The following is a 27,329-nucleotide window of genomic DNA, read 5'->3' as shown; positions in this document are numbered from 1 at the left end:
TACACTGATTGGCTAACATTGCCTTCCAAAGTTTTGTACAAAATGCTGCACATGTCCTGCTCATCCAGAATTCTATCCTCATGCTATGAGTGATCTGGCTCTGCATTTCCTCAACAAAATGAAGAAAATTGTTGCAAAAAACTAACAAACAAAACATGTTTATATTACTCCTAAACATTTTGCCAAACATCTCACACAGTCCTATCCTCCTGGTGGAGACCTGTGCCCAGAAGGGCACTTTTTCTAGTTTCTACTCAGTCTGTGTCTCATTGAGGGCTGTGGGCAGTTCAGAAATTCGCCCACCAGTGACATCATCATTAGGCAGATTTCTTTTTTACAAGAATGTTTAGATTTGTATTATTGCGAGAACGATGGCTTCCAATTTCGCATTGCAACTTTTCAGGACTAGAAAGCCTGCCGTTTCTATTAGCTTGGACTCCCCATCGATGATGTCACTGGTGGACGGGTTTCTGAACTGCCCACAGCCCTCCTATGAGACACAGAGTAGAAAAAATGGTGCCATTTTATCATGATTATTAGTGAGGGTTGAAAAGTGGTGAAGTGGTCCTTTAAACATTTGTTTTCTAATTTATGCAATTACTTAGATTACATTTTTTATTTATTCTAGAAATTACTTCATTTAATCAACTTCAGCTTTTTGGGGAATGTTTTTTTTTTATGTTTTGAAATCATAATGATTAAAAACTAAACGTAGGAAACCCTAAGAAAATTAAGGGACCCATAAAAATGTGTCCACGACCCACAAATGGGTCCCAAGCCAGTGTTTGGGAAACAGTATAGACCATAGAGCTATAAAGGATAGAGACCGAACCGGAGCGCTAGCCCCGCCCCCAAACTATTCATTTCAGTGGAAGTTGCTCAGTGGCGTTTTGAAGCACCCGGAAGACTGCCGGAAGTATAATTATAACTCAATGGCTCGAGCGAGCGGAAGTTTAGCCTAGCCTAGCCCCGGACCTCAATTTTGAGGTCCGGGCTTACGCACGTGACGTCATGAACATCCATCCACCTCCATTAAAGTGCTGCAATTCCTCATTTCGCCAGTAGGTAGTGGCATCTTCAACGTTGGATAGCCTTACTGGGGGTCCATCATCATAACCACGCTCGCACCGCTCACACACACACACACCAACATCATAACCACGCTCGCACCACTCACACACACACACACACCAACATCATAACCAAGCTCGCACCGCGCACACACACACACACACCAACATCATAACCAAGCTTGCACCGCGCACACACACACACACACACACACACACACACACACACACACACACACACACACACACACACACACACACACACACACACACACACACACACACACACACACACACACACACACACACACACACATCATAACCACGCTCCCACCACTCAAGGTTACTTTATTTTGTCTCCCTTGGGAGACATTTGTCTTGGACAAAGGACCCACACTGCAGCATACATAAATACATTCCAATACATTACATTACAAGACAATAGAGGTACACTGAGACCCATACAACATTATAAATATCACACATGCCGACATACCTAGTGCAAAAAGAGAGAGAGCAGGACTTCAGCATCACCTCAAAACCTTCTACCCCTACCCTGTCTGCCCTCTGCAAGGACTCGGTTAACCCATTTTGACCTGAGATCAGATTCTAAAAATGTCTTCTACATCCTGACAGTTTTCTGAAAAAGCTATGTTTCTATGTGAGTGGTTCTTCGATTGAAAAAAAATAGCAGACCTACAAGCTCGTAGCGCGCCACTCGGTGGCGCGCTATGAGCTTGTAGATCTGCTATTTTTCAATAGCTAAAGCATAACATAATGCTAACACCAAAAGGAGTGTGATTGACAGAGGGACAAAGGAATGCTTGTGTTGTACCTATTATTGAGTGGTGCAACCACTCCAAGGAACAGCAATGTCCGTGTTCACCACCTACTGTATGTGACTCGTGTTAATGTGTGTGACTCATGTGTGACTCATGAGTACCAGTAGGGGCGCTGTTGTGGCAGAAACAGAGACAGAGAGATGCACTGTTGCCTGCTAATATGAGAGAGAGAGAGAGGGGGGGGGGGATTTGCACCACTCAGTTCACACGGGTGTGATTTATTTGAACGCATGGACCTCGTACCTCCTACCTGACGACATTAGCCTATACTCAGGGTATAGCACATGGGAGCCGGGGTCAGACACAATTTTCTTAACCTGTCCAATGGTGGCCTGCTCAAAGATGACCTGGGGGTGTAGACATACCCATGGTCTTCCCCACCATTTTGGCTATAATCTAAGGATCTCAGATTTGTACTTTACCGTTAGGTTTCCAAACCGCTCACACACACACATCCATCATAACCACGCTCTCTCACACACACACACACACAAACACACCAACAATTCCCTTTCAGTGAGTGAAGCCATTTCTGCTGACCAGAGATGAACAGAGCTCTAGGCAGTCGGCTGGCTGGGGGGGAGATGAAGGCTGCCGTGACTGTCTTCCTCTCCTTTGTATTGAGTAATTAATCTTTCATTAGCATCCCTTCATCATCAATCATTCACGCCTCTTCTCTTGTGTCGTCATCCCACCGCGCACGCGTCCAGCTCGTTCAATCATTACCTTGACCTTTATCTGTCACTGTGTGTGTGTGTGTGTGTGTGTGTGTGTGTGTGTGTGTGTGTGTGTGTGTGCGTGCGTGCGTGCGTGTGTGTAATACATCACTGATTTAATTTACACCCTGTGACCTTAAGAAAGCCACAAAATGGAAATCTGGATGGCAGGCGTTTGTATGACAAATAAAGACCTTGTACTGCTAAAAATGGTCCCATGAAATTATAATCTTTTCCCTCATAAATCATACGTCCTTAACATGAAGCAGTATAACACAGACATTTTAACATCTCGCACATAATCTTGAATTATTGAGTCCAACTCAAATCAATTATGGAACATCTTCAAATGTTCTATAAAACCTGAACTGCTAGATTATTATTTCAAGTTAACATGAATATTTAAGAGAACATGGACTAATTCAAATGTGCAATAAGTTTGCGTTGGAGACTGACCTGCCGTTGTCGCGGCCAACGCCCCAGACACGGATGCTTGCGATTGGCTGAGAGTGGAGCACACTGCGATCCAAGGGGTCCACTAGGTTCAACATGTTGTTCTCCAGGACCAGGTACATGTCTTTCCCCTGGACACGCACGCACGTACACAAGGCGCACACACACGTACACAAGGCACACACACACGTACACAAGGCACACACACACGTACACAAGGCACACACACACACACACGTACACAAGGCACACACACACACACACGTACACAAGGCACACACACACACACACGTACACAAGGCACACACACACACACACGTACACACGGCACACACACACACACACACACACACACACACACACACACACACACACACACACACACACACACACACACACACACACACACACACACACACACACACACACACACACACACACACACACACACACACACACACACACACACACTAATTATTCATTTGAACCCGCAAATTTATATTAACTTACAGGGAAACAAATGTAACAGGGTTAGACAGTTGTGCATGGACATCTAAGGGTACATAGGGTCGTCTCCTTCACACAGCCAAACTGCCTATAACAGCTGTAAGGTACATAGGACACACACACACTCGCGTGCACACACACACACGCACGCATGCGAATGTCTGACTGCATCAGAGAAACACGCAATCGGAAGTTCCTGACACAACAAAGAGAACTATATAATTAAAAGAGCTTTCATTCCCTTTCATTTAGACTTTGCATGTGTTTATGCACGCGGGTGTGCGTGCACACGTGTGTGCATGTACCAGCGCTTTGAATGCCACTAAATAATTTATATAAAAAAAAAAAACTGAGTGGAAGATGAAAGGCCAATGAAAGTGGTGTGCAGCTATCTCCTCTCTCTCTATTTCTGTGTTCTCTGGCTTCACATGAAACAAGAACAGCAGAGCGAGAGAGAGAGAGAGAGAGAGATAGGGAGAGACAGAGAGGGGACAGAGAGAGAGGGGGAAGAGAGAGAGGGGGGAGAGAGAGGGGAGAGAGAGGGGGTAGAGGGTGCAGTGGATTGTTTGGTTTGGTTTGCTCTCTTAACACATTCACTGCCAGGTATTAATTAAAAACAAAATCTGCCGCCACCAGTGTTTTTTTTCAGTGAAGACCCTTATTTTGAAGGCCCACGGGACACGTGGCGTGAACCGGGACGATGAGTACTTTTACTTTTAGTACTTGAAGTACATTTTGATGCCAATACTTTCGTACTTTTACTCAAGTACATTTTAAATACGGGACTTCTACTTGTAACAGAGTAGTTAAGTATTGCAGAATCGATTTTACTTAGTGTTGCATTTGGGATGACGTCCAGGCACGTCAATGGACCGCTGGTCTCTCGACTCTCGAGACAGACTGTTGAATTCAAGGAAAAGGGGGCGCTGTTTTTCCTTTATTTTTTAATGATGGGTTCTCAGGATCTCAGAGACCGCTGGTCTCACGTGGCCAGACTGTTTCCTCTCCTGATTCACACAGTCTGGAGCAGCGGTTCCCAAACACTGGGTCTGGACCCATTTGTGGGTCGTGGACACATTTTCACGGGTCCCTTTATTTTTCGTTTCCTACATTTTGTTTTTCAAAAAAAAATCCCCCCCAAAAAATATAAAGGGAAGCTCCGCACACTCAGATCTGGGCCCTCTGCACTGAAGTTCACTCCCACTCCTAGACCAGGGAATGTCTCACGGCTTTAATTTTTTGAGCCGTAGCAAACGGAAATAAAAGCCTGGGTACCGAGGCTAGTACATGCATAATGGACATGGATGGCAGTCCCATGCAGCCTCTCTCTCTCTCTCTCGCTTACCTCTCCCCAGATGCCCACGGTGTCGCGGATGTCGTTCTTGCAGTAGGACAGCTGTCGGATGCAATTGTTGACGGCCACGCTGCTCTTGCCCGGCGCCAGGTCGTCCTCGGCCATCTCCACCCAGCCCAGGGAGCGTACCGCGAAACACTGCAATGTGGGACGACATGACACTTGTTCATACATCCACACATACACAAACTGTGTTTATTCTAGTTGACTTTTCAACGGGGATGAAAGGTCAACGTTTCCTGTGTGTTTCAATAGTTATACAAGGCATTGCGTTCGCATTGCTAGTCGTTTTCGAAGCCCCCCTGGTGCCACCAATTGAAAGCAACGATATTGCTGTCAGGCAGAAACCTATGATGTGCACATTTTGAGGTTATTTTTTACTTTATTCTGTTTTGTAAAGTGAATTTGAGTACTTAGAAAAGTGCTATATAAAATGTATTATTATGCCCTACTTCATCACACTGCAGGGCCACCCAAAAGCATCAAAAGTAGCAGATATATACAAGCTCGAAACTGCTACTTTTGCATTTGAATCCTGAAAAGTAACACTTTTCAAGGCACTCTGGTGCCTTGAATGAAAGTGCCCGATAGGCAGCATGTATTTTTCATCCAAAATCTTTTGAAGTCGATAGTTTCTGCTACCTACGGCACTGGATCACACCTGAGACCGACGAGGCTGAAAATAATTCACCAGAAAGACAGACGCACAAATTGGACTGGGATAATAAAAGGTGAGAGAAGGAGAAGGAGTTACACCCCAGTGTAGGAAAGTCTTTTTGATCCCATCTACCATCCTTACCATCTACCCTCCTTACCATCTACCATCCTTAGGGTATAAAGGTTGGCCTGCTGCATGATGTCAGTGTTCTTCTCGCCTCCTGGCGGCTACAACTTCATCTTCACTTTCCAGACGAGCGTCTTTACTGACATTACTGCTGCAGATTTGCAGAGTTGCATATGCAAGCGACTGCCTTTAACGATGATTGATTTTTTTTATTATATTGTCTTGCAGCAAAAGGTGGCTGCGCCGGCCAGCCCATATAGGAGCATACAAGACACCGCACGACATACACCCCCTCCCCAAAAAAACGCTATTTATTGCAACATATTGAACACACATTCACCAAACCAACATAAATCGACTTGCATTTTTTTTCATGCAAATAATTCTGCATGTCACTATAACTCAGTTATATGGAGTACAAAAGGCTCTTAACCCATTTTGGGCGGGAATCCCTTTTGGTGTTTACATACATTATGTTATAATTTAGCTATTGAAAAATAGCAGATCTACAAGCTCATAGCGCGCCACCGAGTGGCGCGCTATGAGCTTGTAGGTCTGCTATTTTTGAAAAATCGTTAAAATGTGCCTCAAATCTTTCAGAAAATTGTCATGGTTTAGAAAACTTTTTTTTTTTTTTTTTTTTCAACGTCAGGCCTGAATGGGTTATGGAACTCTGGCGCAGGCCTGCCGGGGAGTGCCAGGGATAACAACAACAACAACAATGCAGACGTTCCAAACACTTTACTTCCAAAAATATAATCTCTTCCTATATATCAGTGGTTCTGCACCTGCTCATTTGTCACTTGTTGTAGAGAGGCATTTTGTCAGTGAAACCCGATTAAGTAGCGCATTGTAGTTGGCAGTAAGAGAGACAGCTGCTCTTTGTTTTGAATTAGTCACCGTCGAGTTATCGTCTTGCCTGTAGCAGTGTTTATGATTCTACCACCCACGTCCCAAACCTGGTTCGCTCTCATACCTGATTTATACTTGGTTGTGTGCAAAGCACCAGACATCTGATCTACTGCACAAGCTCACAACATGCCGTCGCATGCAGCAGCGCGGCATGTCGTGAACTTGTAGATCTGCTATTTTGGGGGCGAAACACTGCCACGCAACTAAGCACTAATAATATCCCAAATGTATATAGTGCTTTTCGGAGTACCCGAAGAATAAGTAAGTAAAAACAACTTTATTGAGGGGTGGAATTGGAAAAAAAACACAAAGACCAAGGAATAAAAAAAACATACAAATACTTCCTTCAGTCCTTATATACTGGTGGGATTTGTGATAAATGTGATTTTTAGAGGCATTTGGGGGTAAAAGTGGGGAACCAGGCCATTTTACCTAATTCAAGGGTTCCCAGACCTTCTAATTTGCATAAGAAAATAGCTGCACAAAGCAAGCAAAAACTAGAAAAAGTGCTCCTCGGGGCACAGGTCTCCACCAGGGCAGGTCAGGTTGTGGCCTCCTGGTGGTGCTATAATAGGCCAATGTGAAAAGGGTGCCATTTCTTCATACGCCTTTGATGGCAATTGGATGATTTGAGGCATTTTGCATTTTGTTCCAAAAATGGGTTTTGCTAAATTCAACCTGTTGGTGGCGCTATAACAGGCCAATGTGAAAAGGGTGGGATATATTCCTCAGCCTTAGTAAGAAAATGTGAGAAAGATTTCACGTAAATTGCACGCTGCGTTCATGATTTGAGGCTTTTGTTCAAAACGGGGCAATCTTGCAAACTTTGAAAGCCAATTATAGCCAATTAGGATGGAATATGAAATATCGGACAGATCCGACTTGAGCACATGACCATAGAGATACTGTGTAACGATTTGTGAGATTTTTGGACAGAATCTGGAATAATATCAAAAAATGTGTTTTACAAAAGTCGGCCTCCTGGTGGCGCTATAAAAGGCAGATGCGGAAAATGCAGGTCAAAGGTTTGTCCTTGGCCTCTAGGGAGTGTGCATGCAACGTTTCACGCAGATCGGTGCAGTTTTCGGTAAAAAATGTGAAAAGCTGCCTCATGGTGGCGCTATAACAGGCCGTTCTGGAAAATGTGGGGCAGAGGTTCATCGTTGGCATCCAGGGAGTGTGTGTGCAAAGTTTGGCATCGACCGGGTTAACGGTGCCAGAGATTAGCTGGTAACAGACGGACGGAAGGACGGACACACACACGGACGGAGTGCAAAACAGACTCTCTCCCCATGCCTTCGGCCTGGTGGAGACAATGACAAATAAAGTGTACATATCTATGTTCTGAGGGTCAGACAATGTGTGGAAGGTATTTGTAATGTAATTAGTGGTAAGCATATTGCCATATTCCTAAATATGCAAATTAGAGGCCACCATTACAGAAAATGGTTTAGTACTCAAAGGGGTCCACATGCACCCCCCTTATTTTATTTTATTCTACTTATCTCTATTTTTGGCATCCTTAGGACATATAAAATACAGATTTAGATGATACCATGTAAAAATCAAGGGCAAAGTAATGAAAATTAGGCCCCTGGTGACCGCAAACACATCAAAGTCAATGGAGTGATTCCATTAATAGACTATCATGGGGATTTCTGCTTTGTAGACCCACCCCCAGGGCTCCGATGAGGGTTTCACTTCTTTGTAACCATGAGTCACCATGAGCCTTGATAAGGGTTCTGTCTCCTTCCAACAGAAGAGATATGCATGCACATCCAATCCCATATTAATTAGTCCAGGTGCAGGACAAATGACTCGGGTAGATGTCCTATGGATGCCAAAAAATAGTAGAAAATAAAATAAAATAAGGGGGTGCGTGTGGACCCCTTTGAGTACGAAACTGTTTCCTGTAATTGTGGTTAAAAAACATTTTGTTTTGCTTGGGAACCATGTTTTTCAGATTCAGCTCCGATTTTCAGATGAATGAATTACGTTAAATAGTTCCCAATGTTTACCCCCAAATGCCTCTACCTTCTTACAGAAGGCCTTTATCAGAAACTATTGGGTCACCAGCAGCTCTCAGGGACACTATTCACAGAGCTCTAGCAGCCTCCTGGCCAGGAATACAAGTCCCCTAAAAATACGATGTTCCATAGACTTGTATTTATGTAAATGTATTTATTATTGGTGAATACATTTAAGTCTATGGAACATCATATTTTCAGGGGACTTCCGCTTCCTATAAACTGGCCCAGGAACCACTCTCTGTCTTGGTTTTCATATCCTCGTATGTGATGGCCTGCCCCTCAACGGTAACCTGACTCCGCCAGATGGGGCAGCAGAGAGTCCCCCCTCCTGCTCCCATCTGGGAACTCTCAGGCAGACTTGATGCCCGGCCACAAAACGGCCTGGCCAATCAGCAGCAGCTATCCCGCCTCTAGCTGCTGCTGATTGGCCAGGCCGTTTTGTGGCCGGGCATCAAGTCTGCCTGAGAGTTCCCAGATGGGAGTAGGAGGGGGGAACCCAGTGTACTCTCTGCTGCCCCATCTGGCGGAGTCAGGTTACCTCAACGGTACTCCGAGTTGAACTAAAGGTTGTGATGCAAATAGCCTGCATTCTGCATCCTTGCGACTCACTAAATTGATAAAGGATGGAATTATGTCACTCTCTGGGGGTCCTGGGATGCCAAACTGCACTCAGTACTGTACTCTAACGCAGGGGTGGGCAACTTTGACGATGGAGAGGGCCACTATATTTCCATACTCACTCCCTATAGGGCCATATATTGCTGTCGTAGCAAAAATAGCCGATCTACAAGCTCAAAACGCGTTGTGCTGCGACACGTTTTGAGCTTGTAGATCGGCTATTTTTGCTATGTTCGAATTGAAATCTTGAATTTTTTATATTTTGTGCCTTTAATTATACTTTTGTTGAGCATTGAGCTACTAATTTAGACTGAAGTAATTACAGCGGGTCATGTTTGCATGCTGTGGAATTGTAAACAGCTGAAACCAATAATATCAGTATTCTGACATTAACCTGAGGGCCGCATTAAGTGAAGGTGGGGGCCGCATGTGGCCCCCAGTACAGTACAGTACAGTACAGTACTTATGTGGCTGTAACTCATTCTGGGGGTGAGTTCTACAAAGCGGAAATCCATCCGTTCCAGACTATCAGTCTGGAATGTCACGCCATTGACTTCAATGTGTTTGGGGCCACCAGGGGCCTAATTTATACTTTACTTTGCCCATGATTTGTACATGGTATCATCTAAATCTATATTTTATATGTCCTAATGATGGTAAAAATAGAGTAAAAATAAATTAAGGGGGTGCATGGTGACCCCTTTGAGTACTAAACCATTTTCTGTAATGGTGGCCTCTAATTTGCATATTTAGGAGTAAGCTTACCACTAATTACAGGAATTGTACATCAGATCATATACATTTCTATATTAGATCTGCTAGGGATGCCAAATATACAGATACGGTACGTTGAAAACGTTTTCTGTAATGGTGGCCACTAATTTGGATATTTAGGAATAGGCTTAGCACAAATTACATAAAAAATGCTGTAATCATATTGTCTAACCCTCAGAACATAGCTATAGACACTTTATTTGGCAGTTTTGCTTGCCTTGTTTCAGAGTTATTGAATAAATAGTTCAAAATTGGCAGCCATTTTGTTATGCAAATTAGGTCAAAAACTCAAAATGTCACTTGGGAACCATGTTTTTTTTATTCAGCAGTCTTGAATTATGTAAAATGGCCTGGCCTCCCCACTTTTACCCCTAAATACCTCTAACCTCCTTATAGAAGGCCCTTTTTTCTGAATTTCCACCCGACTATTACACCAATATTTCTCCACGGTCAGGGCTTTGACAGTCTGCATCAATAATTCATTATTTTGAACACACCTGCACTCTACAGACTGATGAGATACACAGGGAATGAATCAGGCCAGACAGAAACAGATGGAGCTACCAAGAGGAAAAAGGAGAGCGAGACACAGAGTGAGTGAGAGAGCGGGACACAGAGAGAGCTCATTAAACTTTCAGTCAAACTGCTGCAGGCAGCCCTGTTCCAAAAGAGGTAATGCCCACGACACACTGAGTGCAGTTCAGCATCTCACTCAACTTCATATTATCTAAAACAAAAAGTATAGACTACCAACCAGTGTGACATAATTAAAACAAATGAAATGTTAAGACAGATCTGCACCCCCTGGACAAGCTGGAGTTGGAAATGCATTGTTTTCAACGAGGGCGGCGCAAATAAGAGCAATTGTAGGCATGTGTGCAACATGACAACTGTTTTAAAGTATTGACCAGTAACAACAACCAGTCTCTGTAAAGTTTATGTTGTACTAGTACTAAAAAACAATCTAAAATAAAGGGATTTAAGAACATTAAAGCTGGGCTGTTGCCTGAGTCCAATGCATTTCTGCCTACTTCCGGTCCAGGACTTGTCACTGTTTGCTATGCTCTTCGCCAATAGAAGTCTATACTATCTATATGTAGGAGAGCCGCCATTGGACTGGCCCCATGAAGTGACCAATAGAAGTCTATGTAGAAGAGCCGCCATTGGACTGGCCCCATGAAGAGAACAGAGTTGTCATAACTCTGTCTTACTCTATGGCTCTGCACTACTGCAGGCTGGGCTACAGACTGGAACATGATGATAAATTATAAAGGAATGTTACTCGCTGCTGATTTGAAGGTGATTGAGGGTGATGTGCCAAGAGAGGCGCGCGCGCATGCGCGCGCACACGCACACGCACACGCACACACACACACACACGCACACACACACACACACACACACACACACACACACACACACACACACACACACACCTTTCACTTTTGCCAAGCGCCTGCAGGAGGGTGCATGGCAAACCCAAGCCAGTAGGTGGTAGCAGTTAGGCAACAAACAGAATACACCCTACCTACCCTAAGACGCTAGAATGAGCCAGCTCAATAGAGTGGCCAATCAATCTGCAATAGCACATTGAGCATTTTTGTCATGTGACATGTGGGTCTTGCACAACACTGAATGAGCCCCTCGAGTAAATCTAATAAACTAACTCCGCAAGCTACGTATCATTTGTGGAAAAAGTACTCAATTGTTTACTTAAGTAAAAGTATCAATACTGCAATGTTACATTGTGGAGGAATGTAGAATGTAGGATGTAGGAATATGCATATTTTAAAGCGAACATTTTTAACTAAAATCTTTGCTTCTGGGCGGTCCCTGGAACAAATGCATATCATTTTGGGGGTGAATAGGCCTACTGCAATATAGAAGTAAAAGTCTGGAATAAAAAAAATGACTTGAGTAAAAGTACAAAAGTATTGGCATAAAAATACCAAAAGTACCACTCATTGTGTCTCATTTCAAGTTTTCAAATGTATACAAATATTTCGGAAAATAGCAGATCTACAAGCTCACAATGCATCGCAACGTATTGTGAGCTTGTAGATCAGCTATTTTCAAATGGCCGAAATGTATATGTTCATGAAGTGGTTAATGTATGTTTTGTAACAATAATCTACAAAGTAACTGTAGAATTGGAGAAACAATGGTTTACACAGCCCTTGCGTGGAACAGAACCTGTGTGTGTGCCTGTGTGCGTGCATGCGTGCGTCCGCCCGCCCTGGTAGAAGCTCTGCATGTGTGTCTGCTAACTGTCAGTGTCACGGTTGCTAAGGATAGTACAGTGCATCTCTGCCAGGAAACACACACACACACACACACACACACACACACACACACACACACACACACACACACACACACACACACACACACACACACACACACACACACACACACACACACACACACACACACACACACACACACACACACACACACACACACACACACACACACACACACAGAAAAAGAAATGAAGCCACCAAGATGGCATGCTATCTTCATGACGTTTGTTGGACTTTTAGACTATGTCTACATTTCATCTATTCGACCATCCAATGCGAACGCTGCACAAAATGATACACACACAGAACCGTGTGGAATGAAGTTTAACCTCACCACCATCTGGTGTGGTTTTTCCACTCAACAGAATGACAGGGACAGAATGCATACCAGCTGCTAGATTGTTGATTTCTTGATTCCTTCATTTACATAAAGTGTAAACCTCACAGCGATACGTTATCTGCTGGGAATGAGAACCTTCCTTGCTGCCAGTGGGTCCCCATGTGACACGACTATCATGTTGTAAATTAACTGGTTTTAAGTTCCACTTTACGGAAATCCAGAAAATAATGTATGGCATGAAACCGCAGTTCTCAGTCTGGCCACACAGGGGCATCGTCGCATGTCTTCCAGAAAAGTACACAGGACTCCCACAATGTTCAACAAAAGAACCAGCAGTACACAAACAGACAGAGGATATAAACGGACCAAAAATGTGATGGGGGGGGGGAAGAGGACCGTGATAGGAATGATAATTATACTTCACAACGTTTGACAGTCGGTTTTTAGAGAATAGATAAGAACAACTGTGGAGAACTGAGCATTATTCTGGAAGAAAAACCATGAGCTTTGGGTGGGAGATAAATAACAGGATCTCGTTTCAAAAGCCAAATTCCAATACCCCAAATCTCGGCCACTCGCTCACTCACTCTCGCTCACTCCTGCACGGTGGTGTTACGGTGAAAATAGGACTTTAAATATGTGACATTGAAATACCTCTAGGTTGAACTCTACTAATAAACAAACCGCAATGATTTATGTTCCGACACGTTAATGTGATGTCTACACCAGTGGTTCCCAAAGTGGGGTCCGGGGACCCCCAGGGGTCCTTGAGGGAGTTCCAGGGGGTCCCCAGCTAAATGATAGTTTGGAACCAAATGGACCCTTATGGGACTGTAACTCTGAGAATGTACAAATGGAAGCAAATGGACCCATTCGGGTCCATTTGCTTCCATTTGTACACACACAGAGTTAACTTGACATTGATTTTACAATATAAATTGGGGGTTCCAGAGAACCTGTACACTAATATGCATGTCAAACTGGGGGTCCTTGAAATTAAACGTGTTGAGAATCACTGGTCCCCGGAATATCTTTTCATTTTGGGGGTCCTTGACATAAAAAAGTGTGGGAACCACTGGTCTACACGATTGGAAAGCTGACGGAAAAAGACTCACTCACCGTATAAAAATAAAGGAGAACTCCTTAGACCGAGACTTAAGATAAAAATCATTTATTTTATTTGACATGCTTTTACTGACCTTCGTCAGTGCTATATGATAACTATAGTGCTATTTTGGGTATTGGAATTTGGCTAAAGGGTAGTCCAGAGCCACTTGCTCTGCCTTCGCTCTCAGAGCAGTAAACAACAGCATCGGTTTGGCCTCTGGGGTCACTATGAATAAAATAAGTGCGACGTATGAAGATTACGACAGTGACTGTGGCTCACATCATGGACAGGTCTGTGCTGAATAGGCTCTAGTCTACAGTATGGACATCATGGACAGGTCTGTGCTGAATAGGCTCTAGTCTACAGTATGGACATCATGGACAGGTCTGTGCTGAATAGGCTCTAGTCTACAGTATGGACATCATGCAGGTCTGTGCTGAATAGGCTCTAGTCTACAGTATGGACATCATGCAGGTCTGTGCTGAACAGGCTCTAGTCTACAGTATGACATCATGGACAGGTCTGTGTTGAATAGGCTCTAGTCTACAGTATGACATCATGGACAGGTCTGTGTTGAATAGGCTCTAGTCTACAGTATGACATCATGGACAGGTCTGTGTTGAATAGGCTCTAGTCTACAGTATGACATCATGGACAGGTCTGTGTTGAATAGGCTCTAGTCTACAGTATGGACAGGTCTGTGTTGAATAGGCTCTAGTCTACAGTATGGACATCATGGACAGGTCTGTGTTGAATAGGCTCTAGTCTACAGTAAGGACATCATGGACAGGTCTGTGTTGAATAGGCTCTAGTCTACAGTAAGGACATCATGGACAGGTCTGTGTTGAATAGGCTCTAGTCTACAGTAAGGACATCATGGACAGGTCTGTGCTGAATAGGCTCTAGTCTACAGTATGGACATCATGGACTGGTCTGTGCTGAATAGGCTCTAGTCTACAGTATGGACATCATGGACAGGTCTGTGTTGAATAGGCTCTAGTCTACAGTATGGACATCATGGACTGGTCTGTGCTGAATAGGCTCTAGTCTACAGTATGGACATCATGGACAGGTCTGTGTTGAATAGGCTCTAGTCTACAGTATGGACATCATGGACAGGTCTGTGTTGAATAGGCTCTAGTCTACAGTATGGACAGGTCTGTGCTGAATAGGCTCTAGTCTACAGTATGGACATCATGGACAGGTCTGTGCTGAATAGGCTCTAGTCTACAGTATGGACAAGTCTGTGCTGAATAGGCTCTAGTCTACAGTATGGACATCATGGACAGGTCTGTGTTGAATAGGCTCTAGTCTACAGTATGGACAGGTCTGTGCTGAATAGGCTCTAGTCTACAGTATGGACATCATGGACAGGTCTGTGCTGAATAGGCTCTAGTCTACAGTATGGACAAGTCTGTGCTGAATAGGCTCTAGTCTACAGTATGGACATCATGGACAGGTCTGTGTTGAATAGGCTCTAGTCTACAGTATGGACAGGTCTGTGCTGAATAGGCTCTAGTCTACAGTATGGACATCATGGACAGGTCTGTGCTGAATAGGCTCTAGTCTACAGTATGGACAGGTCTGTGCTGAATAGGCTCTAGTCTACAGTATGGACATCATGGACAGGTCTGTGCTGAATAGGCTCTAGTCTACAGTATGGACAGGTCTGTGCTGAATAGGCTCTAGTCTACAGTATGCACACACGTCCTTCTGGAAACAACTTGCATGGGACCCTTCCCTACTTCCTTCACAGGTGTTACCGATGATACCAATTAAGGCTCTGTTCCGTTTAGTGTACAGTGGTTCTTAAGCTTTTTGATTTCAAGGACCCCCATAACTCTCAGAGTAACACACACCTGTACGGTGCCATTTGGAACCCACTCAAGGACACTCTACTGGTGTAGATTATTATTTGTATACATTTTAAACAAACATGGGGCCATGTGGTCCAGGCGCATGCCACAGGCTTTGGCCTGACAGCGCGTCACGAGTTTGAGTCCCATTCATGACGACCTTTGCTGCATGTCTCTCCCCTTCTCTCTCTCCCTCTTTCCTGTCAATCTCCACTTGATACTATCAATAAAGGCCACACAAAAAATCTTATTTTTGTATTTTTTAAAAACAAACAAACAAATCTAAGAAATTACTTAAATAAATAATAATAATTAAGAAGTAGTGAAAATAGCCGATCTACAAGCTCGCAACGTGTGCGTTGTGCGCTTGTAGATCTGCTATTTTCACTATTTTGGGTCCTGGGCAAAACTAATCTAATCTAATCTAATCTCTCTTTTGGGTCTCGAGCTAAAAAGTTTGGGAACCACTGGTGTAAAGTTAACTGTGTAAAGTATTGTACTTGGGTACAATTTTGAGTTTTTTTTTGTTTGTTTTTTTACTTTACAGAGGACAATTTGCTTACCTTGGTCTCTGAATCCCTGTTGTTGATATTGCTGAGGGAGTCGTCCTCCTCCATCGGCAGGGGGTTTCTGGCGGGAACGGGGGGAGGGGGAACAGATTTTAGCCTACAGGGTAGAGGGCTGGCGGAGGAGTCTAATTACTGCTTGTGTTAACTACTGTAGTAGCATCCTGTCATCAGCCGCATGTGTTTCAGCACAAAGACTGGAGGCAACTGAGAAAACATTCACACACTTCCTGATTTTATGAGTTCACTTCCCGCTCCGTTTGATCTTATTTATTATGTCTCATACTGGTTATCTATTTCAGTGGTTTTCAACCATTTTCACAACAAGGCCCATTATTTGTTTTCGTCATTCGAGTCACCACGAACCACCATTTGATGAGATTTAGCTTCTAATACCCAAAACTAAAGAATGTTGTTGTCATGGGATAAGATTTTGTCCACAATTCCATGCTGTATTGATGTTGGTACCGAAAGAGATCAAAGTAACAATCATTTTACATTCTAATTGTGTGTAGACTTCTTGTAAATTAAGTAATGCAGATGTTTAACAATGATTCCACTCTTGAGAGCCCAAAGAAATCATTTTACACTCTCAAAAGACCTAACAAAGCTCCATTTGGTTACCAACACTCCATCATTTAGCTGAGGACCACGGGTTGAAAACCACTGATCCACCCACACACACACACACACACACACACACACACACACACACACACACACACACACACACACACACACACACACACACACACACACACACACACACACACACACACACACACGCTTTAGCAGTAATAAAGGCTATGTTGCGCTGACAACGCATCGCTTCACAGCACGTTGATCAGCATGTTCAGGTGTCAGCGGCCCAGCATTGGTCCGGGTTATTGCATGGCTCTCTCTCTCTAGCCTGGAAACCAGACAAATCTGCCACAGGGGGACTAAAAGAAAAGATTGGTCTGGCACTCCTCAGTTTGAATTACATTTCGCTCACCCCAGAGTTGTGGGTGACCAATCAGAGATATTCAATGTTATTTTTTATTTTTTTGCTGTGACGTTGGAATCTGTTTGTAACCGCCCCTTGGAAATAAATCTTCCACACCGAACACCCGGACTAATATCTACGCAGTGATAGTAGTCTGGCCATGCCAGGCTACTCTCACACTGCCTCCCTCCGTCCCTCCCTCCCTCCCTCCCTACCTCCCTACCTCCCTCCCTCCCCCTCACACCCAGGATGGAAGGATAGAACACAGAAGTGGTTATTTGAATAACAGGGGAAAAGTGAAGCAACAAAAGGACAGTGGTGCGTGCGTGCGTCGTCTCACCGTAGCTTGAGCGACGCATAGCGAAGTGTGGCTCCTTCGAACTCCTTCAGGCTAGGATCAGGGTTCACTGTGGCGGCCTGCAGAGCCTGACACACACAAACACACCCCCACACACACCCCCACACACACACACACACACACACACACACACACACACACACACACACACACACACACACACACACACACACACACACACACACACACACACACACACAGAGAGGACCTCTTCAGAGAGCATCCACTGACCACAAGAAATCCCTCACAGCAAAACACCTGGCAAACGCCTCAGCTTGAAATGACACCGAGCCAGAACACTCTCCCACAAACACAGCAGAAACCAAATATTATGGTACTGTAAGCATGCGTCCAAATGCAGGCCAGTGTCCTTGCTGAACGGAGCCAATATGTCGGTGGGTTACATGGGATGGGGCATGCTACATCAATCAATCAATCAATCAATCTTTATTTATATAGCACATTTCATACAACGAGTGCAGTTCAAAGTGCTTTACAGTAAGAGCAAAAATAAAACAAGAAACAGCAAAACACAACAAGAGAGCATCAACTACATAGTAATAACAAAAACAAAAGGAGGATACATCAAGGAGAGAAAAACATTTTAGAAACATCGAGCCACGAGCACTCGTACACAGGTAGGTACACATGCACGCACACACACACACGCACACACACACACTTAGAGATAGAACTGAAACTATCCATGCCAGCACTGATGGACACATTTGACGAAATGAATCTCTTGCTGCAGTTAAATACACCAGTGACTAGATGGTGCAGGTGCTGTGAAAGCATCAGCCACACATGCTTTTGCTCAGGCAGTGATTTTATAACCCAGATGCACGCAAACGGACTGGCTAAAGTTACATCATGGACAGATAAGATTGACATTAGGCAGGTTATACTTGCCTTCCAAACCTCACTATCAATCTTTCCGCCATAATCACTCCACACCTGTTTCTTAACACATCATTAAAACACACACACGCATGTGCACACAATCGCGCACGCACACAGACACAGACACACACACACACACACACACACACACACACACACACACACACACACACACACACACACACACACACACACACACACACACACACACACACACACACACACACACACACACACACACACACAGTGAGGGGTCAAGGTTTGGGTGTCAAGGTGCAATGGGAGGAAGGGAGGGAGGGAGGGAAGGAGAGAGAGAGAGGGGAAGGACAAGGCTGTTAGCTTACTCCCTCCTACTGTTGCCTGTTTCAATAAGAAGCAGTCCAGTGAAAACATTGCTCAACTGAATACAATATCTAACAGTCTAGATGAGTTTAAAAATGTCAAAATGTTTTCTATACTGCAGTTTGCTCTTATTGAAGGTCAGCCAGGCCACTGAGAATCATCTGCTGATTCTGGATTTAGTAGAAGAGGAATAGCATTTACACACACACATATATATATATATATATATATATATAACCAGAGAACACTCACGTACATATATAGACACACACACATACGGTTGCTACACTACACGAAATATGCACATATGCAGGAATACAACATGTCCATAGTATACCACACGCAGCACACCCACACAAACTGTTAAGTCTAAATGCAGTGACGGGAGACATAGAAGGATAAAGGGCTACTGGAGGAGATTGGAGCGAGGAAAGGGGTTTGCAGACACTAGAAAGACATTCTCACTGTGTTACCTTGTCTTCATCTTGGTGCTGAGAACGGTACTCTTGGTCGGGCAAGCCCAGCAGAGAGGACGAGCGAGGCTACAGACGGACAGAGAGAGAGAGAAGATAAGGTAAGGATTGGTGTAGTGGTGGTTCAGAGAGAGCCCAGCTGTAAAGGCTAAGAGTCCTTTGATTCTGACCCGAGGCCCTTTGCTGCATGTGATCCCCCCCTCTCTCTCTGTCTCTCCCTTCCTGTCTCTCTACTGTAACTGTCAAATTAAGCTGAAAATGCCAAAAAATAAATAAATAAGGCTTACTCACATTTCCATTTCTTTATTGGCACACACCAAAAAGGAACGCTTACGCGTTTCGGCTATGCAGCCTTCATCAGAGCATTCACATCAAGTGAATTCAAGTCAATTTATACACAAGGGTCAGAGTTCACCTACAGCTGAAATCTCAAGTCATATAAGCTAATTAGTTAATTAACCAATGTCGTTAGAGAGCTTCAATTCTAAGGTGTACCTTGAGCTCATTGGTGGGCTCTGGTGACAGTGTCTGCCATTTTGTCTGTAATGCCTAGTGCCGTGCCCGACCGTCTCCGACACTCCGTGCAGCTTGCAGGCAGTGGTGGAAAGTAACTAAGTATATTTTACTTAAATACTGTACTTAAGTACAGTTTTAAGGTATTTGTACTTTACTTGAGTATTTCCAATTTCCAGTACTTTTACTTCTACTCCACTACATCTCAGAGGCAAATATTGTACTTTTACTCCACTACATTTATTTGAAAACTTTAGTTACTGGTTACTTTGTAGATTTTGATTAAAAACATACATTAACCACTTCAGCCCTATATACATTTCAGCCATTTGAAAATAGCCGATCTACAAGCTCACAATGCGACGCATTGTGAGCTTGTAGATAGCTATTTTCAAAAGATGTTTATACATTTGGAAACTTGAAACGTGGCGTTCTGCACAACGAGTACTTTTACTTTTGGCACTTTAAGTACACTTTGATGCCAAATTGCCAATACTTTTGTACATTTTGAACAGTGGCACTTTTACTTGCAATGAAGTACTTCTACATTACAGTACTGATACTTTTACTTAAGTAAAACATTTGAGTACTTTTTTCCACCACAGCTTGCAGCAGGTCAGTTCCTCGCCTCACCGCGGTGGTGTGTCTGACTCTGCAGTCAATCTGTCAATGTCAAGTCCATTCTCTCCAGGATCAATGTTTTATCTCCACCACGCCGGCTCTCTATCAATCTCCTTTCATCTCTCCGTTTCTCTCCATCATTCTGCTTGACTGACTGATTAGCTGATTGACTTGCGTCAGTGCTGCTCATCTCTCGGAAACAATACGAGTATTGACTGTCCTCACCACCACTCTCTCACAACTCCACCCCTCTACTCAGTGGCGTGCACAGACATTTAGAGGGGCAGGTGCTCAAGTAAAAAAAGGGCAACTTGTGCAGCGCGTGGAACCGGCCGGTTGCCTTAACCCATTTTGGGCGGGAACCCCTTTTGGTGTTAGCATTATGTTATGCTTTAGCTATTGAAAAATAGCAGATCTACAAGCTCATAGCGCGCCACCGAGTGGCGCGCTACGAGCTTGTAGGTCTGCTATTTTTGAAAAAGAAAAAAAAAAGAAAAAGTTTTTTTTTTTTTTTTCCAAAAGGGCACATTGCCAAAAGGGCAGGGGGTGCTCTAGAACCCCCTAGTGTCTATCTGTGCACGCCACTGCCTCTACTTCTCTCTTTCCACACTGATACTTACTGCATGCTCGGTGACACCGAGCATTGGAATAAGTAGGATAAACAATGTACGCTAAAAGACAGATAAACAACTCTATAAGCAATGTATGTTGTTGTAGGAGTGCTGTGCAGAGCGATGCTTTACACAGGATCATGCAAGTGCTCTACCTAAAAGAATATATCAGACAAACGGAAGTAGAAATGACTGATTATTTTCTGTTGCCAATTCACTCTTCGTTAAATCATTTACATTGTGTAAGGGCAGTGTGCAGCCCGAACATTCCTTCAGCCTCGACTAGGAGCGAGGAGCTACTTTAAGTGACCGAAAATAGCTAGCTTACATTGCGATCGTTTTAGTTTACGATATATGATCCAAAAAGCGTTCATATTTTGCAGGAGAGACGGATGAGGAGCAGAAATGAAGCGCCAGTATATCGATCCGTTCAACACCACGGAGAGCGCCCTGGATTAGGAGAGACGAGTCATTCTTTCTGCCGTGCTAACGGCTAAGTCAATGGTAAGCTAACAATTGCCTAGAGTGTAGCATATGGTAGCCGAAAGGCGAACTGACAAATAAAAAAAAGGAAAAAATTCAGAATATTCTTATCTCGCCCCGTATCATTGAGGATGCGCTAAGACGTGTGAGGACGTCGGATGTACGCGTCGATTGGGACCCCTAGGACGTGTGGCGACGTCCTATGTACGGAAACGGTTAATAAATAGGCTATCAAATTAAACATGCCACATTTTACTATACTATCATTATCATGGTTGGGTAGGGCCATATGTTGGAACAGCAAGCTCCTCCCCTGGTACAGCTTTGGTTCTGTTTTGATGTGGTACAGTACTTGTGGTCAGGTTAATCCTGGGCTCGCCTTCTCCCATGCATATTCTGTAGGGTTATTCAATTCTGATACAACCGTTTCTTTGTTTGTGCAAATCAGAAACATCCTTTATCTTGTGGAGTAAACAGGACGTCTGATCCAATCATTTTATTTGCTAGCAGATAAATGAATCATCAATCGTATTAACACACACACACACACACACACACACACACACACACACACACACACACACACACACACACACACACACACACACACACACACACACACACACACACACACACACACACACACACACACACACACACACACACACACACACACACACACACACACACACACACACTGTTGTTGTTCCCATATTAATGAATAACATGAGTGATGTTTTGAGTTCATGCTCCTCTTCAGACTCCAGTGTCTGAATAGAAGAAGAGCATAGGCTGGAAACTTCAGTCGTATTTTTGAAAAAGAAAAAACAACTAAGTAACTAACAAGAGTGTTGCGGCTCAACGTTTCATTGTTTTATCTCAGTTCACGGTGGGGCGAGCATCTGTGTTGAAAGAAGTCGAATGTCTGTGCGCTACTATTCATCCTTTGATCTTATACACGTCATGATATCACAGTAATAAGAGTTGTAATACAGCAAACATTGTGACTTACAAAGTAGCAGCTGTTGACAAATCCACATGTGGGGAGAATGGGCTCATGGGCTGAGAGAGGCTCCACTGAGCTGTCCGAGGTAGTGCTGCCTGAACGGGTCGAAGCACCGAAGAACACCTCCGCCTCAGCCTGGGACGACTGCAGCGCACGCACACACACACACGCACACACGCACAATTATTACAAAACATACATTAACCACTTCAGCACTATCTACATTTCGGCCTTTTGAATATAGCCGATCTACAAGCTCACAATGTGCATTGTGAGACATTCTGCATAATGAGTACTTTAGGTACATTTTGATGCCAATACTTTTGAATTCTAGACTTTCACTTGTAATGGAGTAGTATTGATACTTTTACTTAAGTAACACAATTGAGTACCTTTTTCCACCACTGTTTTTTTTATACCCGCTCTCAAGACCATTTGGCATTGATTGATATAACATGAATATATCTAGGTATTCTGTAAATGGTACATTTATATAGCGCTTTTATCCAAAGTGCATTACATTCACACACACCGATGGAGGAGGAGGACACCATGCAAGGCACCAACCTGCACATCGGGAGCAAATTAGGGCTTCAGAGTCTTGCTCAAGTACACTTCAAGTACACTATAACTCTGAAGGGGAACCCAGGATGGAACTGTGAACCTCACTGTTCTGTTCCCATCCCTGACCACTCGGTAGTGCGGACGCCATTTGGTCAGTAGCGTCACAAGCACCGTGTTTGGTACCATAATCACTTCTACAAGATTGATTATGAAGATCATACAACGATTTATATCTCTCACTGTATGGATCCTGTATGGATCAGATTGCCGGTAGAGCAGCCGGATGGGGACCACGAGGCTCCCAGTTCCAGTGTGCGTGTGCGCGCGTGTGTGTGTGTGTGTGTAATGCACAATCTACGTAAAGCGCTTTGGATAAAAGCGCCATATAAAGGCACCATTTGCACAATGTGAAGCAGGACATGGAAAGCTTCCGTCGAACAATAACAACGTGTTTACCTCGCGGCCAGGTGTGGGTGAAGGCGTGAGGGAACCCAGGGATCGTTTACCCAGTGGTGGAAAAAGTACTCAAATGTTTTACTAAAGTAAAAGTATAAATACTGCCTTTTAGAAATACTCCGTTAGAAGTAAAAGTCTGGGATTGAGAATACAATTGAGTAAAAGTACAAAAGCATTGTCTTCAGTGTACTTAAAGGTACCAAAAGGAAAAGTACTCGTTTAATTTAAGACTATGTTTTTTTCCATAAGGCTGGAGTGCTTAGTGTACTGTATGCTATTTAATAATAATCAAAACCTACAAAGTAAGGTAGTTCCTTTCCAGCACTGTGTTTACCTCATGATCAGGTGTGGGTGAAGGCGTGAGGGAGCCCAGGGACTGCTTGCGCGGCGTGGAAACGTCGTTGCCGTTGGCGAGCAGGGCGTCGGGCTGCTGCGAGGGTCCGCTGGGTGCTGCCGGGGGGTGCGTGGCGGGCCTCTCCCACTGGGTGGTGCCCGTGGGGATGTGCCAGTAGTAGATGCCGGCCATGTCCGTGATCTTCTTCCATCCTGGAGGCAGGTCAGGGTCCGTCTGGAAGGACTGTTCACTCCAGATGTCTGGAGGGGGAAACACACACACACTTCATTTATTAGATTTTCCGTAAGAACGGTAAAAAGGCACTAAATGCCAGTACGTATCTAATGGGCATCTCACTCATATTACACAAGCGCACAGAACACTGCGCACGTGCACACACACACACACCATTGCTGCTGGGGGCATGGTTCAAATTGACCTGTAACAGCCGTAAAATTAAGCCTCCCATTCCGGAGTTATATCCACAGACGCTTGACTGGGGTTACCAGCTGTCAAGTATCTGGATGTGTCTGTCTGTCTACTAACAACGGTGACATGCGCACGCACACACACGCACACACACACACACGCACGCACGCACGCACGCACGCACGCACGCACGCACGCACGCACGCACGCACGCACGCACAGTATATTGGATCCAATTTAAATGAAAATCGTGCATTTATCTACATTAAGGTTTACGTACTGTAATGGTGATCTTTTCTTCAGCCAGGGACCCTTGCCTAACTTATTATCTTAGCCTATTCTACTGGCCTAGTTTCATGAGAGAAATGTCACGTAGGAGCAAACCCACTACAGGCTTGTGACCTATTTCGGGTCCTAGACAATTCATTAATGAAGCAAGTAGATGATACATAACTGAGCCGTACAGCAGAGTAGGCTGTGTGTAAGAGTAAGCTGTGTGTTCAAATGTATTCAAAAAACGTTTGAAAATAGCCGACCTACAAACTCACAATGTGTTGGAATATACCAAAGTAAAGTACAAATACCTCAAAATTGTACTTAAAAGGGGCATTCCACTCATTTTCAACATTTTACTATGTCATTAATGTACCTTAGAGCTGTTGTGTGGAAATAATAAAAAAGTTCCCCCATTCTGTGTTTCCTAGAACTAGAGGTCTGAAAAAAATCATTAACATGGTGAAACACATCTTGATGATGTCATAATTACAGTTCTAGGAAACACAGAATGGGGGGGACTTTTTTATTATTTCCACACAACAGCTCTAAGGTATATTAATGACATAGTAAAATTTTGAAAATGGGTGGTTTTCCCCTTTAAGTACAGTATTTAAGTAAATGCACTTACAGTAGTTACTTTCCACCACAGGCTGACATGACTGTGAAGTAAAGCCACATTTGGCTACGAAGAAGACATGATTCTATCCCACCGTTTACTTTTACAACATTGTCCAAAGTATATCATGGTTTGTTAGATTTTTGAAGAAGCCATTATTCATGCTGTTCAATACAGCAGCAGTTTTCAACCAGTGGTCCGAGGACCACCAGTGGTCCTTGAGGGGGTTCCTGGTGGTCCCCACTCCCAGCTAAATGATGGAGAGTTGGTAACCAAATGGACCGTTATAGATCTTTAACTCTTGAGAGTGTAAAATGAAACCAAATGGACCCTTTAGTTCATTAGTTTCATTTTACGCTCTCAAGAGTTACATTTTTGTTAAACATCTACAAACATTACTGTTAATCCAACTATAACAAAATATTCTTTCGTTTTGGGTCTGAGAGGCTTAATGTCATCGAATGGTGGTCCGTGGCTCAAATGCCAAATAAACAATGGGTCTTGATATGAAAAAGGGTGAAAACCCCTGCATTACAGCATGGTATGAAAATGATAAGATGATATTGATGCAAATGTGGTCCTTTCCGACTACACAGACAAACTTCAAAGCCACTCTGGTTCATTCAAGTCTTGCAATTTCCATGTGTAAGCAGATGGCTGTGTTAACACAATTCATGATGTGTTTGGAGAAAACCCTTCACCCTTCTATGCTTACAGTGGATTCAGCTGGAACAGCAATACTTAATCTTTCTTTTGGCACTTCTTATTAGAGTGGCCTCACATCAAAAGTTTTTAGATACCCGACACCAGCAAGCATGTTGAAAACACACACATTTGTCTTGTTTTTGCTTCTGTTTGTACGTGCGTGCGTGCGTGCGTGCGTGCGTGCGTGCGTGCGTGGACAGGGGGTTCTTGACAAACTACCTGGTAGTAGGGATGAAATGACACTGCATTAGGTGCTGTAGCAGCTCATAAAGGTGATATAAGCTCTGTAAGTCCATGAAGGACTGGTTAACTGTGTGTGCGCAGACACACGCACGCAGCATGTGTGTGTGTGTGTGTGTGTGTGTGTGTGTGTGTGTGTGTGTGTGTGTGTGTGTGTGTGTGTGTGTGTGTGTGTGTGTGTGTGTGTGTGTGTGTGTGTGTGGTATGCGCGGTGTGTGCGTGCGTGAGCAGGGGGTTCTTGAACTGCTGACCAGGCAGATAAAACACGGCCCATGGGTCTGTCGCCACGACAGCAGGCCATATGTTACAATGACGACTGCGTCAGTCCAGAGATTGAGACGGACACACACACACACACACACACACACACACACACACACACACACACACACACACACACACACACACACACACACACACACACACACACACACACACACACACACACACACACACACACACACACACACACACACACACACACACACACACACACACACACACACACACACACACACACACACACACACACACACACACACACACCCCCTACTAAAACCAGTTCGCTAAAAAGTATAAAATGGAAAAGAACTTGTACTGAGTTGTCTGCACTCTGCACACACACAGCCTCACGTGCCTTGAGGTTTGAGAACACAGAGAACAGCGGCGAGCTGTGCAGCAGTGGCTTCTGGGAGATGTAGCCTTTTTTACGAGCATAAGAATTAGGTCAGAGCTAATAGCCACACACACACAGTGTGTGTGTGTGTGTGTGTGTGTGTGTGTGTGTGTGTGTGTGTGTGTGTGTGTGTGTGTGTGTGTGTGTGTGTGTGTGTGTGTGTGTGTGCGCGCGCGCGCGCGCGCGCGTGAAGAGATCACTTGCACGGTTGCACCTGAATGCGCGCGCAGACACACACCACAGACTGATTTAGTACTGGCTGCTGTTTGAGTCTACGCAGTAAATCAACACTAACTTACCAGTGATAGCTTCTGTTAGTGTTATTCCTTCTCCTGTACTACTCCTTCAGTGCTTATGGATGCTATGCTATGCTACCACTTAGCCAACATGCTGTATAGTTGCATGCATGTGTAGGACTGTAGGTAGTATGTTCAGCTCACAGCACAGTGCTACAGCCCCGCTACGTAGCCATTAGTATGTTCAGCTCACAGCACAGTGCTACAGC

The 27,329-nt window shown here is 44.1% G+C and overlaps 1 protein-coding gene across 4 annotated transcripts in view; it reads right to left on the bottom strand.

The window, feature by feature from the left end:
* The window catches only part of apbb2b (amyloid beta (A4) precursor protein-binding, family B, member 2b), a 94,045-nt gene that overhangs the window by 26,636 nt on the left and 40,080 nt on the right, over positions 1 to 27,329 (bottom strand). For 3 of the 4 annotated variants that reach the window (XM_079500382.1, XM_079500384.1, XM_079500383.1), the window contains exons 6-13: positions 23,883 to 24,142; positions 22,535 to 22,672; positions 19,295 to 19,363; positions 18,489 to 18,533; positions 17,559 to 17,644; positions 16,231 to 16,297; positions 4,934 to 5,080; positions 3,085 to 3,212 (exon numbers count right to left, since the gene is read on the bottom strand). In XM_079500382.1, coding sequence (XP_079356508.1) covers positions 3,085 to 3,212; positions 4,934 to 5,080; positions 16,231 to 16,297; positions 17,559 to 17,644; positions 18,489 to 18,533; positions 19,295 to 19,363; positions 22,535 to 22,672; positions 23,883 to 24,142 — 940 coding nt within the window. The remainder of the gene's footprint in view (positions 1 to 3,084; positions 3,213 to 4,933; positions 5,081 to 16,230; positions 16,298 to 17,558; positions 17,645 to 18,488; positions 18,534 to 19,294; positions 19,364 to 22,534; positions 22,673 to 23,882; positions 24,143 to 27,329) is intronic. The other variant, XM_079500385.1, reaches the window with a different exon arrangement.

The sequence above is a fragment of the Electrona antarctica genome, assembly GCF_951216825.1.
Source record: "Electrona antarctica genome assembly, chromosome: 4".
Classification (NCBI taxonomy): domain Eukaryota; kingdom Metazoa; phylum Chordata; class Actinopteri; order Myctophiformes; family Myctophidae; genus Electrona; species Electrona antarctica.
This window is presented reverse-complemented; position numbering and strand designations above follow the sequence as displayed.